This window comes from Magnolia sinica, chromosome 5 (genome assembly GCF_029962835.1).
Source record: "Magnolia sinica isolate HGM2019 chromosome 5, MsV1, whole genome shotgun sequence".
Lineage (NCBI taxonomy): Eukaryota > Viridiplantae > Streptophyta > Magnoliopsida > Magnoliales > Magnoliaceae > Magnolia > Magnolia sinica.
The window spans coordinates 115,459,906-115,477,840 of record NC_080577.1 but is presented as its reverse complement, the minus strand read 5'-3'; the positions used below and the strand labels follow the sequence as shown (position 1 = coordinate 115,477,840).

Below are 17,935 nucleotides of genomic sequence, written 5' to 3'. Positions count from 1 at the left end.
CAACAGACGATTTGGTGTTGAGTTCCCACTCAAATGTTAGAATGCACAGGAGTTTGAAAATGTCCATAAAAAGTAGAACCATGTTTTCTTTTGGAATCACAAATTTTCCAAGGCAATGGCTGAGGCCTTTGGTGCAGAAGAAATATGTAATTACAGGAATATTCCAAATCAACACAATGACAAGCTGTATTTATTCTTTTACAATCTTCCACAAATTCACAAACAACAAGGTTTCTCCCCCTAACCCCTGATATTGCCATCAACAATGACAAAAATGAAGCTGTTCCGTTTAGACCCACCTGGCCAATTGAAAAATCAAGGAGATAATGGGAATGAGAATGTTGCGGACACCTGTGTAGCTGCATCTTCTCCCAGACGAGAAACATTTCTGTATTGTGCCTGCATCTTCTGTCCCTGTGCTTTCCTGTCTTCCCTAATGAAAGATAAGCCTTGAGAGGCAGAGCATATACTGTTCGATCCAAGCTGCTGTATCCCCATAGAAAGCCTCCTGTTTAAAGGGGTAGCATTGCCAAAACTCCCACTTATACTTCTTTTTGAAAGACGGCGGTTGCTCGTGCTTGGCCTTGATCCAAACAAATTCTCTTGTTGAACTACTGCTTGTCCTTGTATCCGCTTCTTTTCCTGTAAAGGAAGCCATATCATCAGCAACCAAGTGAAAGAATAGACAGGGTAACTATGGTCCAGTCTGTTAGTATAACTATGGAGTAGCCCCTCTTCTGAAAAAAAAAAAGACCGTAAACCATCAAACTGTTCCCTTTTCTTGTTAGACAAATAAATGATACTTACCCTCTGCCTTTGCTTCTCCTCTTCCTTTTCCTTCCTCAGCAAATTGTACTCGTCCAACATTGCCAAGAGAGGTACCTAGACAAACAGGATAATAAAGTACAATGTAAAAATTAAATATGAGATAGCTTAGAAGTAACTGATAACTTAGCAAGCTCCTGGCAATATTCATGTATTCCTCATTCCCACTTCCCAGTTCCCACCTACAATGGAAAAGGAAAGAAGAAAAGAAGAATTCTGTGCTGAATTTGATTGGCTCTCTCTATGTGCTAGCTTCATGCAATGGGTTAAGTGTTAGTACTTGTGTGATGATGATATTTGGATTAGTCGTCCCATGGGTGACTGCTTGTGTTCTTGGGAAATGTCCATTAAGGTCTATGAAGAATCAGTCAGCTGCATCACTCAATTGGAAGGGGAAGAATGCTCGTCAGTGATTGGTAGCTGACTTTCATTGTGCTTGAAAGATGCTGGAAGTGTGGATCGGATGTTCATCCACTGCCTGTTTGTTGCAGCTATTTGGGGTTGTTGTCTTGGTCATTTCAGATTGTTTTTGCCAACCCCAGTTTCTATGGATGTGCTCTTCGAGGCAATCTTGGCCGTAGAGGTCGCAAAGGGAAGATTTTAGGGCCTGTTTTGGTTCTGTGGGATTAAATGGTATGGAATTGTTTTAGATGGGATTAACACCATTATTGCACAATGATTGCATGTCTGGAAATACCATGGCATTTGGGCCATCCAATCCCATGTTTGGGATAAAATTCTTGCTATGGGAAAAACATTGGATTAAGCAAAACCCCGTTTGGTGGACCATGGAATTGTAATCAACGAACCAAATTCCTGGATATCATTTTGGCCATATGGAAAGCAAGTAATAGAAGAACTTCACCATATGGAAAGCAAGTAATAATAGAACTTCAGATTGTTTTGGCCTACCCCAGTTTCTATGGATGTGCTCTTCAAGGCTTGGGATCTTGGCTGTAGAGGTTGCAAAGGCAAGATTTTATGGAATTTGTGCTTCCTAGTTATCATTTTGGCCACATGGAAAGCAAGGAATAATAGAACTTTCAATAATAAAAATGAGTTGGTTACCAGGTGATCTATAGAGTTTGATGCCTTCTCAGCTCTCGGGCTTTGGTTTCTAAGGAGTTTCCAAGATTAAAGAGTGGTTTGGGGGATATCAAGGTTGGAAGATATTCAACGTCTGAGCACCTTCTTGTAATTCAATCATATCTTGGTGCTCAGAGATGGGATTGGGTTTTCTTTTGGGCATGTTAGAAAGTTAATTTGATGGTCTAAACAACGGTGCATGAGTTTTGAAAAAGAACTCAAGAGTGGAGGTTGGATAAATGATGCAGGACATGAATTTAAATATGATATGCAAGATTTTAGGCTTGGATCATATCAATTCAGAAACAACCACACAAATTCCACATCCCACATGAAAATCCAAACATTCAATTAAAGGGGAATCTATGCGGGTCCAGGCCTACACAGGCTAGGACTGGGCCAATAAAATTTATAAGTCAAACGATGCTCAAAGAGAAATAGAAATCAACCACACATGCATAAGAATCAGTCCCTAATCCAAGGGATTCTCCAATCTCAATTCAAGGAACCCTAGGGTGAGAAAATAGGCAAATAACTTAGGGAAAACGTAATCTAGGGCTAGGATTCATAAAAAACGGCTATGAGAGGATAAAAACCTGAGCCAAAAGACGATCCCGCGTGTGGACAGCGGGCCTGGGGTGCTCGCACGTGCGCAGGTACCTGGCTGCACGTGTGAGGGGGCGTCGATGGCAGAAAAGCTCTCCTTGACCCTGGTCGGCTAGGGGTATGCTCCAAAACCCCGAAGTTTCGGGTCGATCCAAGCTACGGCTTGTGCGTGGTACTCTGCCGAAGTTTCAGCCCCCACCTGCGGGCCGAAATCTGGAAACCTGCTGTAATGAAGAAAACTGATGCAACAAAGGACAAATTCGAAGCACGGATGGTGGTAGAAGATGGAAAAAAAAAAGAGATGATGGACAATGGGGTGAATCGGGATCAATGTGGCTTTGCACCACGGTAGTTAGCCCTTCGAAAAGAGAGGGCTTCGCACCCACTTTTGAAATCTTCCACAACTCATGAAGAGAGCAGAAAAATAAAGAAGGAATTTTTTTATTAAACTTGAATGAATCAAAAGAACTACAAGGGGTGCCTATTTATAGGGAAAATCCTATACCCAAAAACTCGTACCATGTGCGCAACCTATTACTTGGCGATGAAGTAAACTAAAATAAAAACCAAACAGAGAAATCTAAAGCATTCACGATGTTCTAAATAGTAACAATAAACAAAACCTAAAATATGAAATTAATCTGACGAGTGGACCACGATTATGAGATCCTATGATGGGCTTTTCTTGACTATCGGGCCCACTTTTTTTGAACCAAAATTTGTCTTCTAATTAGGAGGCCCTCCCTGGATGTCGTCATCGAGCCAGATCGATGGTGGGGTCCTCCTTCTGCGTACGTACGTGCGTAGGGGTAGTGGTGTGCGGGTGTGCGTGTGCATGATGTCCTCATCAACTCTCCCCGGCTGTGAAGATTTCGCCACTGGCGAAATAAAACTCCTGAACCGCTCTAGGATGTCAGGATCAAGTCTTTGAAGTTCCTCAGTGAGCCACGAACTGTCTGAAGCTGGGCGTGACTTCCATTTAACTAGGTATTTCTGAAACTCGCCATCCGACGTGGAAATTATCTCATGGTCTAGGATATCCTCTATTTCCTCTCTGGGTGTGTGAAGGCTAGGTATGAGAGGCAGAGGTAGGGATGAAAGGTCGGGAAGAGGCCATGGATCAAAGGGTAAGTCTGGGGAATCAGGATGGGTGGGCGAAAGGCCGGAGAAAGTATCAGTGGGTCCTTGAAAAGCAACTAGATCCTCCACATTGAATATGGAACTAATTCCCATGGAATGTGGAAGATCTAGCTCATACGCATTGAGATCGTTTAGCTTTATAATTTTGAAGGGCCCAGCGCTACGCGCGTGTAACTTACAAACGGCCCCTGGAGGGTACCGCTCGGGCCTGATGCGGACCATCACAGAGTCTCCAATATTGAACTATTTGAAACGTCTATGTTGGTCTGCAGAAAATTTGTAATGTTCATTACCAGTAGTGATCTTTCGCCTGATTTCTTGATACAATGAATGCATGTGATGCGCAAAAGACTCTGCAGACTCTGATAGCCTATGGGATAATGACATGGGGATAAGATCAATAGGCTTCCTAGGCTTGTAACTAGTAACGACTTCAAAAGGACTTAGACCAGTGGACCTATTGACAAAACTATTGTATGCAAACTCGGCTATGGGTAGTACGGCGTCTCATGTCCTGGTATGCTCCCCCACTAAACATCGAAGTAAACTCCATAGGCTCTTATTAACCACCTCAATCTGGCCATCGGTCTGAGGGTGGTAGGCAGAAGAAAATTGGAGCCTACTATTCATTATATGTCATAGTGTCTTCCAAAAGTAACTCATGAATCTCACGTCACGGTTAGACACTATGGTTTTTGGTAACCCATGCAGTTTGACGACCTCACCAAAGAACAGCTTGGCAACATGAGATGTGTCGGAGGTCTTAGAATAAAGAATGAAGTGGACCATTTTAGAGAAACGGTATACGATAACAAATATGGAGTCATGTTTTCGAATAGTCTTGGGAAGTCCAAGCACAAAGTCCATACTGATGTCCTGCCAAGGGATGAATGGGACTAGTAAAGGTGTATATAATCCTGTATTCCGTTTCCTCTGCTTTGCCGGTTGACAAGTACGTCAATGCCTTATAATTTTGGCCACGTCCCGCTTGAGGCTTGGCCAATGAAATCTGTCCTCCACTAGGGCAATAGTCTTGTCATGACCGAAATGACCCGCGACCCCCCTTGAATGTAACTCTCAGACAAGAAAATCGCGAAAGGAGGTGCGTGGTATGCACAAGCGGTCGCTCCTAAACAAATATCTGTCTAAAATCAAATACTCACTATTAGCTCTTGACGGACTCTCTAATAAAGACGTATACACAACCCCAAAATCTGGACACTCAGAATACTCTTCTTTGATGCGCTCAAGGCTTGTAACTTCAACACTCTTGGAGTTGAGTAATGCGACTCGACGACTCAACGCATCGGCAAGCTTATTCTCTACACCGGCCTTGTGCTTAAGCACAGAAGTGTACTCTTGAAGGAATTGAATCCACTTAGCGTGCCTGAGGCTTAATTTCTTCTGAGAGTTCAAGTATCTCAAGGCCTCGTGATCTGAGAACAAGACGAATTTTTGCGGTAACAGGTAATGTCGTCAATGGCGTAGTGATTGCACTACCGCGTAGAATTTCTTGTCATAGGTAGAATATCTTTGCTTCGCCTCATTCAGTTTCTCACTAAAAAAGGCAACAGGGTGCCTTTCCTGGCTAAGTACTCCTCTTATGCCGACTCCTTATGCGTCACATGCGACTTTAAAAGCTTTTGAAAAATCTGGAAGTCGTGTGACTGGAGCTTCGGTCATTTTGACCTTTATCTCCTTGAAGGCATTCGAGGCGGCCTTTGTCCATTGAAACTCTCCTTTTTTTATGCAGTCTGTGATGGGAGTAACAATGGAACTGAAGCCTCGAATGAACCACCTATAAAAAGTGGCTAAGCCATGAAAACTGCACACCTTATGAATATTGCGGGGTTCAGGCCAATTAACGATGGTCTTGACCTTTTCGGGATCCGCCGATACGCTCTCAGCTGACACAATAAAACCTAAGAAGATCACACTACTAGACAAGAACGCACACTTCTTTAGGTTGGCGTACAACTTCTCGGCCCTAAGGATCCCACAAACCTACCTCAAATGGTTGAGGTGTTGCTCCTTAGTCATGCTATAAATCAAGATATCATCAAACTATACGACCAGGAACTTCCCCATGAAGGGTCTCAACACTTGGGTCATCACACGCATGAAAGTGCTTGGGGCATTAGTTAATCCAAAAGGCATAACTAGCCACTGATATTGCCCATCCTTCGTCTTGAAGGCCATCTTCCACTCATCACCAGGGCGTATACGGAATTGGTGATACCCACTTTTGAGGTCAATTTTTTAGAAGATAGTAGCATTGGCCATCATATTTAGCATGTCATCAAGACGCGGTATGGGAAACCGATACTTGACTGTGATTTTGTCGATGGCCCTACTATCAACACATCCTCCATGTGCCATCCTTCTTAGCTGTAAGAAGGGCGGGCACGACACACGAACTCATGCTCTCTCGAATGAAACTCTTCTCTAGGAGTTCATCAATCTGCCTCTTCAACTCAGCATGCTCCTTTGGGTTCATTCTATAATGCGGGAGGTTTGATAGAGTTGCCCCAGGGATTAAATCATTGGCATGCTGTATATCCCTCATAGGGGGAAGCTTATTCGGTAGATCATCAGGAAAGACATCATGAAACTCATGTACTACCTGAATGGCCTCAGTGGGTAACTCTATGCTAGTCTCTGGTACACTCTCCCTAGCCACAAGGGCGTATATCATCGAGTCCGCCTCCGTCTCTCGCTCAAAGTCTTTGGCATTCAAAATATGAAGCGGTTTGGACTTGGTCTTCGACTCCTTCACTTCTTTTGGGCCGCTCACACCACTCTGTGTGGTGAGCTCTTTTCCAGTTGTATTCTTGGGTGGCAGAGGATTTAGCTTGACCTTCTTGCCCTCAAACCAGAATGTATACACATTTGAACGACCAAATATGGTAACATCCCTGTCATAGAGCCACGGCCTACCCAGAATGATATGACCCACATCCATAGGAACAATATCACACCAAATTGTGTCTTTATATGATCCGAATTGAATAGGGACAAGATAGCGGTGCGAGATTGGAATGAATGTTTCATCAACCCAGGAAACTCTAGAGGGCTGAGGATGGGCTTCCATCTTCAAGCCCAAGCGACTCACAGTGCTAGTCGATGCCACGTTGGCACAACTACCACTATCCACGATCATCTTACAGCTCTTTTCCCTACATTTTGCATAAGTGTTGAAGATCGTGTTGCGGCGCCAATCATTAGTGTTCTTGGCTTGAGCCAGGGCGCAACGCACAATTGTGAAGGTTACAGACTCTTGTGCCCTCTCTTCCTCATCACTAGGGGTTTCTACTGGCTCATATTCCTCCTCCTCACTATCACTATCTGGGGACACTACTTCTACTTGCCCATCAATAAGGAGTACTTTGGTGCCCTCTCTCGTGCTGCACTGGTGAGCAAAATGACAAAACCCCTGACTCCTAAAACACCTAGTGGCCTCACTTCCACGTGAACTAGACCCGACAATCTCTTTACTCTTATCATCCCTAGGTCTAGGCTGAACATTAGGGGAAGGTTTGTTTTGGAATCCTGTGTTAGGTCTAGCCCCAGAGGGGTTGGCCTTAGCACTGGATTCTCGAAAGTCAAATCGTCTTCCCACAGATGCTTTAAGGTATTGCTCGACATCTAACACTACTTGGTACAATTGTTCAATAGTGTCTATCTCTTTGGCGACCAATTCTCTCCTGATGTCAGGACGGAGACCCATTTTGAAACGAGCAAGGGTAAGTACTAGGTCCTCATCAACCTCACAGCAGGTCGAGTATTCTTCAAACTTCTCAATATAGTCCGCAACACTCATGGAACCCTGTCGAAGAGACTGCCACTCCTCAATCAATCATAAGCGATAAGAGAAAGGGAGATACTTTTCTTTAAGCGTTTCTTCCATCTCTACCCAATGAACTATTGAGAGTTCCCTAGCTCTTTCTTTCTTTTGCTCAACTGTCGCCCAAAACCTCTTTGCTTGACCCACAAGCTTCATCTTGGCAAATCGGCGTCAAGCTTCCGACATATCATACCACTCAAAATAGTGGTCCATATCTGCTAACCAATCTAGAAAGGCTTTAGGGTCCAAGTGGCCATCAAATGTGGGGGCATCTACCCTAACTCCTTTTAAGAGTTGTGCATCTGGGTCATATTGATCATGATGTCCCTCACGGGACGGGTGCACAGGTACGCGCCCATGACCAACTCCTTGGCCGCCTCCATTCCTTGGCCTAACCTCTTGACCAACTGTCTGAGATTGGGCATCCTCCCCAGTGGTGGGGTTTGCCCTGAAGGAGGCCTCTATTTCTTCAAGGCGTTTATCTATGTATTGTTCTAAGTGCTTATTCAAGGACTCGACCTGCTCGGCTAACTTGGTCACTGTTTCTTGCAGTTGCTCCATGTTTAGTATGGGGTGCAAACCGAAACCACGACCCGTACGTGTGGGCATACACTGACTTGCTCAACCTAAGGACCTGCTACGGCAACTATATGCGTCTAAAAACTAAATGACCCTACGAGACTCTTTATAAAGGAGACTACACACCGTTACTAAAATTCAGCTATATATGATGGACTGAATGCATGAAGGACTCAAACAAACTAAACCCTAAATATGCAGTGAATTCCCCTACAAGAACCTAGGCTCTGATACCAAATTTGATGCAGGACATGAATTTAAATATGATATGCAAGATTTCAGGCTTAGATCATACCAATTCAGAAACAACCACACAAATTCCACATCCCACATGAAAATCCAAACATTCAATTAAAGGGGAATCTATGCGGGTTCAGGCCTACACAGGCTAGGACTGGGCCAATAAAATTTATAAGTCAAACGATGCTCGAAGAGAAATAGAATTCAATCACACATGTATAAGAATCAGTCTCTAATCCAAGGGATTCCCCAATCTCAATTCAAGGAACCCTAGGGTGAGAAAATAGGCAAATAACATAGGGAAAACGTAATCTAGGGCTAGGATTCATGAAAAACGGTTATGAGAGGATAAAAGAGGATAAAAACCTGAGTCAAAAGACGATCCCGCGTGTGGACAGCGGGCCTGGGGCACTCGCACGTGCGCAAGTACCTGGCCGCACGTGCGAGGGGGGGTCGATGGCGGAAAAGTTCTCCTTGACCTGGTCGGCCAGGGGTATGCTCCAAAACCTCGAAGTTTCGGGTTGATCCAAGCTACAGCTTGTGCGTGGTGCTCCGCCGAAGTTTCAGCCCTCTTGCGGGCCGAAATCTAGAAACCTGCTGTAATGAACAAAACTGATGCAACAAAGAACGAATTCGAAGCACGGATGGTGGTAGAAGATGGAAAAAAAAAAAAGAGATGATGAACGATGGGGTGAATCGGGATCAATGTACCTTCGCACCACGGTAGTTAGCCCTTCGAAAAGGGAGGGCTTCGCACCCACTTTTGAATTCTTCCACAACTCACAAAGAGAGCAGAAAAATAAAGCAGGAATTTTTTTTATTAAAGTTGAATAAATCAAAAGAACTACGAGGGGTGCCTATTTATAGGGAAAACCCTATACCCCAAAAATTCGCACCATGTGCGCAACCTATTAGTTGGTAATGAAGTAAACTAAACTAAAAACCAAACAGAGAAATCTAAAGCATTCACGATGTTCTAAATAATAACAATAAGCAAAACCTAAAATATGAAATCAATCCGACGAGTGGGCCACGATCATGAGATCCCATGATGGGCTTTTCTTAACTATCGGGCCTACTTTTTTTGAACCAAAACTTGTCTCCTAGCTAGGAAGCCCTCCCTGGATGTCGTTATCGAGCCGGATCGATGGTGGGGTCTTCCTTCTGCGTACGTACGTGCGTAGGGGTGGTGGTGTGCGGGCGGGCGTGTGCACGATGTCCTCATCAATAAATGGGAACCTAAAGATGAAAATTCAGAATCAGCGACCTTCCTGGGTGTGGAAATATCATTTCGATGTCCTAGAGTGTTTTTAAAATAAGAAGCCCTATGGGGTGTGGAAATTAGAAGTCCTCTGGGCTAAGAGGTTTTGAAAAGTAAAATGGGCATGGATCCCAACCTAGGGGGTACACCTTGAGGTGATCTCAGGTGTGGGTTGAGGTTATGGTTTTGTTTTAAGTAAAAGAGGTTTTGTTGTTAATCTTGGAATTTCTGTATGATGGGGGGTTCTATGGATTGGATTAAGGTTTGAAGAGGTTAAACTAACTTCCTCATAAATCTTGTAAAATTCAAGAGAAAAGAGAACTCTCTCAAAGATAATACTCCGAGATCTAGGCAAACTATCCAAGATGGGGTTCTATGGAATCCCTATATTAGCGGGGGCTATATATATATATATATATATATATATATATATATATATATATATATATATATATATATATATATATATATATATATATATAGATAACAACACAGGGTGTCCCTGCCCTTTTTGAAGGTGAGACTATTCCTTGCGGATGCACGCAATCACCTACGACCACGTGCATCGGGTAATGCTGGGGAGGGGAGTTGAACCCACGCCTGTAGGGAGCAAACCCACAGTGCTGGCCACTCACCCAAACCCTGTCGGGTTCATCGTTTGACAGTACTTCGAGATTGACTTCAACTTTATGCTTTACCAAGAAAACATGAGAATTACAGTAGCGACACATGTTATGATGATCAGAGATTGATTATGCATCAAGTTAGGATTGTTAGACTTATAAAATGTAATATGTATGAAAAAGGGATATGAATTTGTTATTACAATCATCAGCAGTTCTATATATGAAAACAAATTAATAAAGGGAGCAAAGGATGTGTTTTTAGTTCCAGAAAATCTACCCACAAAAAGTAGTGTCTCACCTCATCATACAAGAAGACTTTCTTTCTTTCCTCTTCCCAACTCTTAGTCTTTGTTATCAGCGAGTCCACCAAAGCTGCATTGCATCACGCCCAAAAGTAATCATTAGCTTCCCATCATCAATCTTTCACCACTTACCACATACAATACCTTGATATTTGACATGATTAGAGTACAGATGTCATTACTTCCTGATACCCTATTATGTTAGGATTGTTCAAATCCCTCAAGCTAGTTTTGTAAGATGTGACAAGACATGGGTATGGGTAAGGTTTCATTTCAGATATGGTTCAATTCTAGCCAAATATTTTATATTGCAAATTAGTTAAGATTAATATTACAAAATGCTGTAAATGTTTTAATAATAGAATATTAGAAAGATGAGAACCTCTGGCAGGGCTGGTTCCAGATTCCCAGGTAAAAGAGGAAAGTTTGTCTGGTAGGTGGCCATTCATAAAACCTTTGCCACTACCCATACCTGTGCCAAATGATGTCCATATCCTTACCCTGCCCTGGTAAGTTAGTCGACCCTGATACTGATACAGGATACTTCATAGATACTTACTGTATCCTTTTCTTTTTTGAAAGGTAACACTACCAGGATTGAACCCTGGATCACTCACACACTAGTCTCCACCAGCTCATCTAATGAAGAGGAGATTACTTGTTGCAGTATCCTATTGCATTAGTATTTACTATTTCCCAAACAACTAGTAATTTGTCGCGGTACCATGGTATATCATTAGATGGGTCCCATATCTATATCCGTGCTTTATTATAGAAAATTCAGAGTTAAATTCCAGGTCTCCACATCCATGTTAGTATCCAAATCGGAGCATCATAATTTGGAATCTACCCGTCGTTATCCTTACCAGGAATTTTGTTGACTGTTATTCGGGCACGTTCTGCACGCTTCAGGTTTTTGTGAGCACCTCTGCTCACCGAGTACCGATTCTCATCCTGGAAACAAACATAGGAGAGAGATGACGCATAGTTCTCAAGGAAAGAAGATAAAAGCCAAGGTAGGGTAAGTGATGAAAAGAAGATGACCCTGCTGTATTCTTCCAGCCAGCGCTCTTCATCGCAAGATGCCATCCATTTTTCCACCTTCTCCATTATATCCTTCCTGCTACAAGCCTCCTCTCTCGCTCGAGATATCTGCTCGTCCATGCTCGCAAGGAGATCGGCGTGGTCAATCTCCCCTTCAGTATGTTCAAGTCAGTGAAGTTAGCAATCAATACAACGAACTAACAATCACTGTGCATTAGACAAGAAAAAAATGGGATGGTCAGTCACTGGTCCACCCACACATGCCGACATGGCACATCTTTGTTAGCTCCTCGCCGTTTCATCTCGTGGGTCCACTAAAAATCAGGCTAGTCTGATCATCAGGTGGTTCATATATGTATGAGGACCATGGGTAGTTTAAAAAGCCGACCAATTGTAAGTGTGGTTACCTTACCTGATGACTGGACAACCTGCTTTTCAAATGGAGTGTACATGTGGCCCACTTGATAAACAGCATGGATCTCACACATGTCACGTTGATGCAAGTGGCAGTAGTAGCATTAGAAATTCAACTATCGAGAGTAGCCATAACAGGGTTCCTTTAGACGGATAAAATCACAGGGCACACCAGAATCTATGAGGTTCATTATGTTATCCATCTCCGATCGTGAAGATAAGTCCATGTGGGTTCTTTTGCATATCTCCTCAAGTTCCAGCTGTTTCTTGATGAATAACTCCTTCATTTTGCTTGCTTTTAGCTGATCCAGTCTCTCAACTTCAGCCTCTGCCTGAAAAAAAAAAGGACAGGTAAAACCAAGCACAGGTTGAAAAATTCCACTGTTAGCAAACTACCAATAATTTGTTGATGAGGATTAACACCAACAGATGTATGCCTTCAAGTCGCTAAACTGAAGGTTATAATGTCCAAAACATGTTTACTGCATCCCACACATGTTTAATGCATTGGCATGTATGGGGCACATGGGTGACTGCAAATGTGTCTGCAAGTACAGTTCATCTCTGTTAAAACTATATCTATTCTAGCGATGTCAGTGCTATCAAGCATAAGCTTCTTACCTGGTGGATTATTTCAAGTGTAAGGCTCCCAGGCTTTGATACGTCGGCTGCGGAGACTGATATGAAGTCAGTGACATGAGCGAATAATCTCCGGTCTTCAGATGATGTATCCATGAGACTCCACAAATTATTCAATGCTTTCCCAAGTTTATGAAGCTGCAAGTGAAATTACAGAGAAGGTACCATATTTTTATTTTCACTGAAGTTGCTATAGTGTATAGAACATGAAGCTTTATGGGAGATCAATGCCAGACTTAAGACGATTTTAAGGCTAGAAATATGATAGTGATTAAAGGTTTTTTGTGAGTATAGAAATATGATAGTGATTAAAGGTTTTTTGTGAGTAAGCTGGAATTGTTGCTGTTGAACTGGAATTAATCTCTGCACTCATTCAGTGGTAATGTATTTTTTTTTCCTACATCTCACTTTCGTGAATTAAACATGCATCAGGTATTTTAACCATATGGCCACATTTGGATGCTGAGTTGAACTGAACTGCAACAACCTAATCCAATATGGAACAATGGCCAAGGTTAAGATGTTGCCATTTGAATTCATCACATGAAGAAATCCCTTATTGCAAGATCATGAACTTCAAGTTGGACTTGAAACGATCTTAACTTCAATTTGGAGATTAGTCCCTCCTTGAGACGGAGTGGGTTTTGCGCCACTTTGGTCACTGCTAACTTATTAAATTGAATTATACCAATCCAATTAAACTGGGCATCCAAATGCATCATAATGCCTGAATTGCTCAAGGACCTTTATCTCTGTGATGAGGAATGGCCTCATTAACTAAAATTTCCTGTAGCCTATTGCTTATGCAGTATATATGATTACTGATTAGTACAGATGGTCAATCAATAAAATCACAAATCATGTATGTTTACTGTGTGTGTTGCACTCTTGATATTTTAGTGACTAATATACCTGTTGTACCTAAATGCCTGTGTTTCTGTTTTTTTTTTTTTCCCCAACAGCTCATCTTGCAGCTACAATTACAAAAAGCAATTCAACCTATGTATTACCTTCTCCAGCCTCTTTTGCTTCTCCTCTTTAAGAGATTCCACAGTACTGTTGAGTCTTGCCAAAATAGCATCGCTTATGTTCTTTGATTGCTGTCTGCCCGAACCGTCCAAACTTGGATGAACATTTGTGATAATCTCTGAAGAATCCATGCCCAGAGTTGCAGAAAGGTTATGCACAGTCCTTGTATATTCTTCCACTTTCAAGAGCCTGTCACTCTTTCAATTGGAAAGGAGTTTTTAAAAAAAGGTCAAAACACAACCCATAAAAAATATGAGGTATTGTATGAATGCTCAAATGAATTAAACGCATTTTTAGTTTAGCCCCGAAACTTTATGGGTGGCAGAAGGGCCCTCATTCGGTCACCCAGGCAGTTTGTCTGCCTGCTCCATTATTAGATGACCATTGGATGGTCCTTTAATGGTCATACTAATAAGGCATTTTTGGGGCATCGTTCATTGAGGGTGATCCCATGTGATTATCACAGGTGGACCACCTGAGTGATTGCAGGTGAGTAAAACTGCTCTTTTTTTCTTTTTTTTTAAATCTCACTTTAAAGTATGAATTTTATTAAAGAAAAAATGCCAAATAATCTAACTTGTTCATTTCTCTAAATTTCTAGCATACTGACTGTATGGTCCACTCATGCAATTTTGTTCCTTTACCTTCTCTCTGTGAAGTCGCTGAAGCTCGACCCGGTACTCATCGAGTTTTTTCAGTGAGAGATCATTCTCATTCACGGTAACATCCATTGGTGAAATATCAAGCTCTGGATCGCCTGCTATTTCTGCAGAAATCTTCTGAATTTGCATTTGAACAGCTCGGAACTGGTTCACCCTCTCTTCCTTTCTCAGCTGCATCTCCCTCAGCGCAGGCGTGATTGCATCAAGTTGCTCCTTCAGCGTCCCTGTCATTTTCTCTGGCTGTTATAAAGAAAAGTGCTCAGGATCTGTAATTCAAGATGAGGAATGTACCAATGCTTGGCCGAATTTTTTTTTGGATCAGCATCTTATACAGTGGGCACCACCTTTGAGCGATCCAGGCCGTTCATCTCGGCTCCACTGTGGATGCATGATGCCTGAAATATCTCATCAGTAATTTGCATAATGCTGAAAGTCCATATGCAATGGAAAGGGTTCACAGATTGGATGGTTGGCATTGTTTGTTGGATAACTTTGATCCATCACATACCCAAATTGTGCCCACCAAATGAACGACCTGGATCACTAAAAGACAGCCCCCATCTGTACAGGATGCTAGCCAGAATGAAAATGCCAGGAATCCATGCAAAGGCCATTCATAAGATAGGAGAGATCAATGAATCAGCGCACCCGACATGGGAAAGATCGTTCTCCAAGGGACACTAGAAGATGGGTGAATTCGGCTTCTGAATCTGCCAACGATTGATGCAGTCTAGCTCTAGAGATATTTGCATTGTCGACTTTTCTCCTGTAGACATCCAGACACTCCTGTTCCAGCTCAAGCAGAACCTTCTCTTTTTCAAGCTGATCTTGTCCAACTTCATCCCAAATCAGCTATTTCAAGGGTAAGCATCAAAGAAATGTTAAATATCCAATATCTACACAACACCATACATGCATGCGCGTATGAAAAAACACAATATTGCAGGTGTGCTAACTGTAAATGCCCCCAAGTGTTACTCTGTAAGAGGGTGTGTATATATATTGGGTTGAAGAGTATCTGTTTTTCGGTGTGCATTTGGATGTACCTGGGATTGCATGTGGGATAGATACTTCGGCAGAATGGATGGTTATTCATTCTGCTGCGTTTGGGCAGTCCAGATCTTAAGAACTGACATCATGCAGATCGAAAGTTTCCACCGCCTTCTCCCCCCATCAATAACCAGAATGTTTTAGGTGTTGATTTGGGCAGAAAGTGTGCATCCCGCCTGCTGTAGTTCTCAAAAGACATCACGACAAACACAAACGGAATGAATAACAATCTGCTCTCCCATCACCACAAACACAAAACGGAATGAATAACAATCTGCTCTCCACCCCCCCCCCCCCCAAAAAAAATAAAAAAATAAAAAATAAAAAAATAAAAAATCCTACTAGTGATTTGCAGTACATCCAAACACTTACTGTCACAAAACCTAAAATGCTATATTGCTGTTCAAATGTTATTACAGTCGACTAAAGTCTTGTGTGTGCGCTCTCTCTTTGAACCTTTTGTTACAACAGCCATTACATGACGGTAAGCTCTAATGCCTTTTCGCTGCTATACTCATGCAATGCTAATTATGAAAACCGATATCAAGCAAGAAACTGAAAGACCAATGTTGAGTAAACTAAATATCAAACAAAGAAATTGAATCGAGCCTACCTTCAGTTCTTGAAGCAGATACCCACAAGATGACTCAAGCAAGGTGGAGCTGTGCATTCTTGCTGGCATATCGAATGATCCCATCAATGGAATTTTGAATATTATGGACAGATGGGGAAGAGCCAGCTGCTAATTTTCAGGTCTCTTAGAGAATAGAGAGAGGGACCAGATGCCTTTGAATGAAAATTTCCGAGGAAGATTAGGAGAGTGTGGGTATTGATGGTGGGGCGACTAAGGATGTGTGTTGATGGTTTTGCTTGAAAGACAAGACTGCCAATGGTTGGTGATTGAAGCTTTGGGAACAAGGATCAGTCCCTCTTTCTCTGGGACACCTTTTCTTTTCATTTCTTTTCTTTTCTTCCCTCTTCTGATTTTTTGAATTTGAAAATTTTAGAAAACTCGACCCTTTTCATTCTCAACTCAATTAAAGGCAGACGGTTCATATTGGGATGGATGAGATTGATTTTTGCATGATTGCACTAATTACATATGTCATAAATGAAATCTAAACGGCAACTTGTCTCCAAAGAAAAGGGAGGGAGGGAGGGAGAGAGAGAGAGAGAGAGAGAGAGAGCATCAAAGGATTTTACAAGTGCCGGTTGATTGGAAGCAAAATTTGCAGTTGAGATCTGGGCCATTCATCAGGTTGGGTCACATTAATCTGGTGCACTCATCATGGAGAAACAGATGGATAGAAACGAAGCTAATCCATTGCCTATGTTCGTTATCAAGTGGGGTCTACCCGATGACCGGACCTTGGCTTTTCCGTTTTGTTCAGTGCATGTTCACGTTCCCACACCTGATGAGTGGCTGGGAACATGACATGGCTGCAAATGGCCCATTTCAATCTCTCCTTGGGCAGTTGCATGATCCTTGAACTCTCCAACCAACGGATATTTTCATTTTGAATATTAACTTTGGCTAATCATTTTATCCATCCGATTGCAGGCTGCCTTATCACTGTCCCATCCACGGTGAAGGACCTGCTCGTGTGACACCAAAGCAACCACTGATCAGTCAGTGGCGTACTGTGTGGCCCAGCCAAAAGGACTTGGATTCGGTAACGACCGACATGGGTGCTGAAACAGCTCTGTAAGCCCCACCATGATGTATGTGTTTTATGGACGGCCGTCCATTCCGCTCATTTTCAGGCATGAGAGGCAGATCCAAATCTCAGGTGGGCCACACCACAGGAAAATAGTATGGTTGAATGAGCACCGTTAAAATCTTCCTAGGGCCCGCTGTAATGTTTATATGTCATCCAACACGTGGATTGGGTCACACAGACCTGGATGAAGGGAAAACACAATTATCAGCTTGATTGAAAACTCGTGGCCTCCAAGAAATTTTTAATGGTGATCATTTAATCATGCTTGTACTCATGGCCTAAAATTAAATGGAAAAATGAATGGATAGCGTGGATAAAACACATACATCATGGTGGGGCCCACAGCTTATCCAGCACCCACGTCGGTGCTGGAGGGGTTACTACTGAATCTGAGTTTCCCTCTGAAGCCGACAGGTGATCCGTGGAACGGCAGCCGTGGCTAGGTTTGGGTATGATGGTATGATCTCATTACCTTATTTTTAGAGTATTATAGATAAGTTTAGTTTGTATAATCTCAACTATATATAACGCTAGCTGCCGTCCGTTTCCAAAAGCCATGATATTTCCCTGATGGCTCCCACACAAACAAGTGCCTCATCAGTGTGAGTTTCTTGTTGTAGGGCCTCATGGATGATCAGGCCCATTATTCATATGGCTCACACAACTAGGAGGAATCAGACCATCAGCTGGTTTGACTTTGAACCGTCCATATTTCTGGCACAGGTAACCCATCTGATGAGTGGATTGGCCTGATTTTGGCGATATGTGATCTTCGTTGTGGGATCCACCCTTTTTGTGGCTTACATGTCCTACAAATGACACGTTGGCACATGAGACGGGTTGCAAGGTAACCCCACCCTACAAGAG

The 17,935-nt window shown here is 42.6% G+C and overlaps 1 protein-coding gene and 1 long non-coding RNA gene across 3 annotated transcripts; one reads left to right on the top strand and one right to left on the bottom strand.

Annotated features, from left to right (window-relative positions):
- Window positions 1–127: 127 nt before the first annotated feature.
- On the bottom strand, window positions 128–16,100 carry LOC131246883 (65-kDa microtubule-associated protein 8). Its single transcript, XM_058247342.1, has 11 exons — window positions 15,961–16,100; window positions 14,946–15,149; window positions 14,280–14,537; window positions 13,617–13,832; window positions 12,589–12,744; window positions 12,140–12,299; window positions 11,554–11,705; window positions 11,376–11,463; window positions 10,506–10,579; window positions 808–882; window positions 128–642 (listed from the first exon to the last, which is right to left on the bottom strand). The coding sequence occupies exons 1-11, from the start codon at window positions 16,042–16,044 to the stop codon at window positions 316–318; spliced, it is 1,794 nt and encodes a 597-aa protein (XP_058103325.1). The 5' UTR covers window positions 16,045–16,100; the 3' UTR covers window positions 128–315.
- On the top strand, window positions 12,740–16,105 carry LOC131246886 (uncharacterized). 2 transcript variants are annotated; one of them, XR_009171533.1, is made up of 6 exons: window positions 12,740–12,883; window positions 12,921–12,985; window positions 13,569–13,784; window positions 14,295–15,160; window positions 15,767–15,831; window positions 15,967–16,103. It is a non-coding gene; the product is annotated as an uncharacterized LOC131246886 (long non-coding RNA). The 2 variants fall into 2 exon arrangements; XR_009171532.1 differs by lacking the exon at window positions 15,767–15,831 and having other exon boundaries at window positions 15,967–16,105.
- The last annotated feature ends 1,830 nt before the right edge of the window (window positions 16,106–17,935 follow it).

Coding starts and splice junctions, on each gene's coding strand:
- LOC131246883 (XM_058247342.1), bottom strand. CDS start 16,044: ATGGGATCATTCGATATGCCAGCAAGAATGCACAGCTCCACCTTGCTT. Junction 12,745..13,616: donor AGCAAAAGAGGCTGGAGAAG/GTAATACATAGG, acceptor TTTCACTTGCAG/CTTCATAAACTTGGGAAAGC. Junction 12,300..12,588: donor CACTTGAAATAATCCACCAG/GTAAGAAGCTTA, acceptor TTTTTTTTTCAG/GCAGAGGCTGAAGTTGAGAG.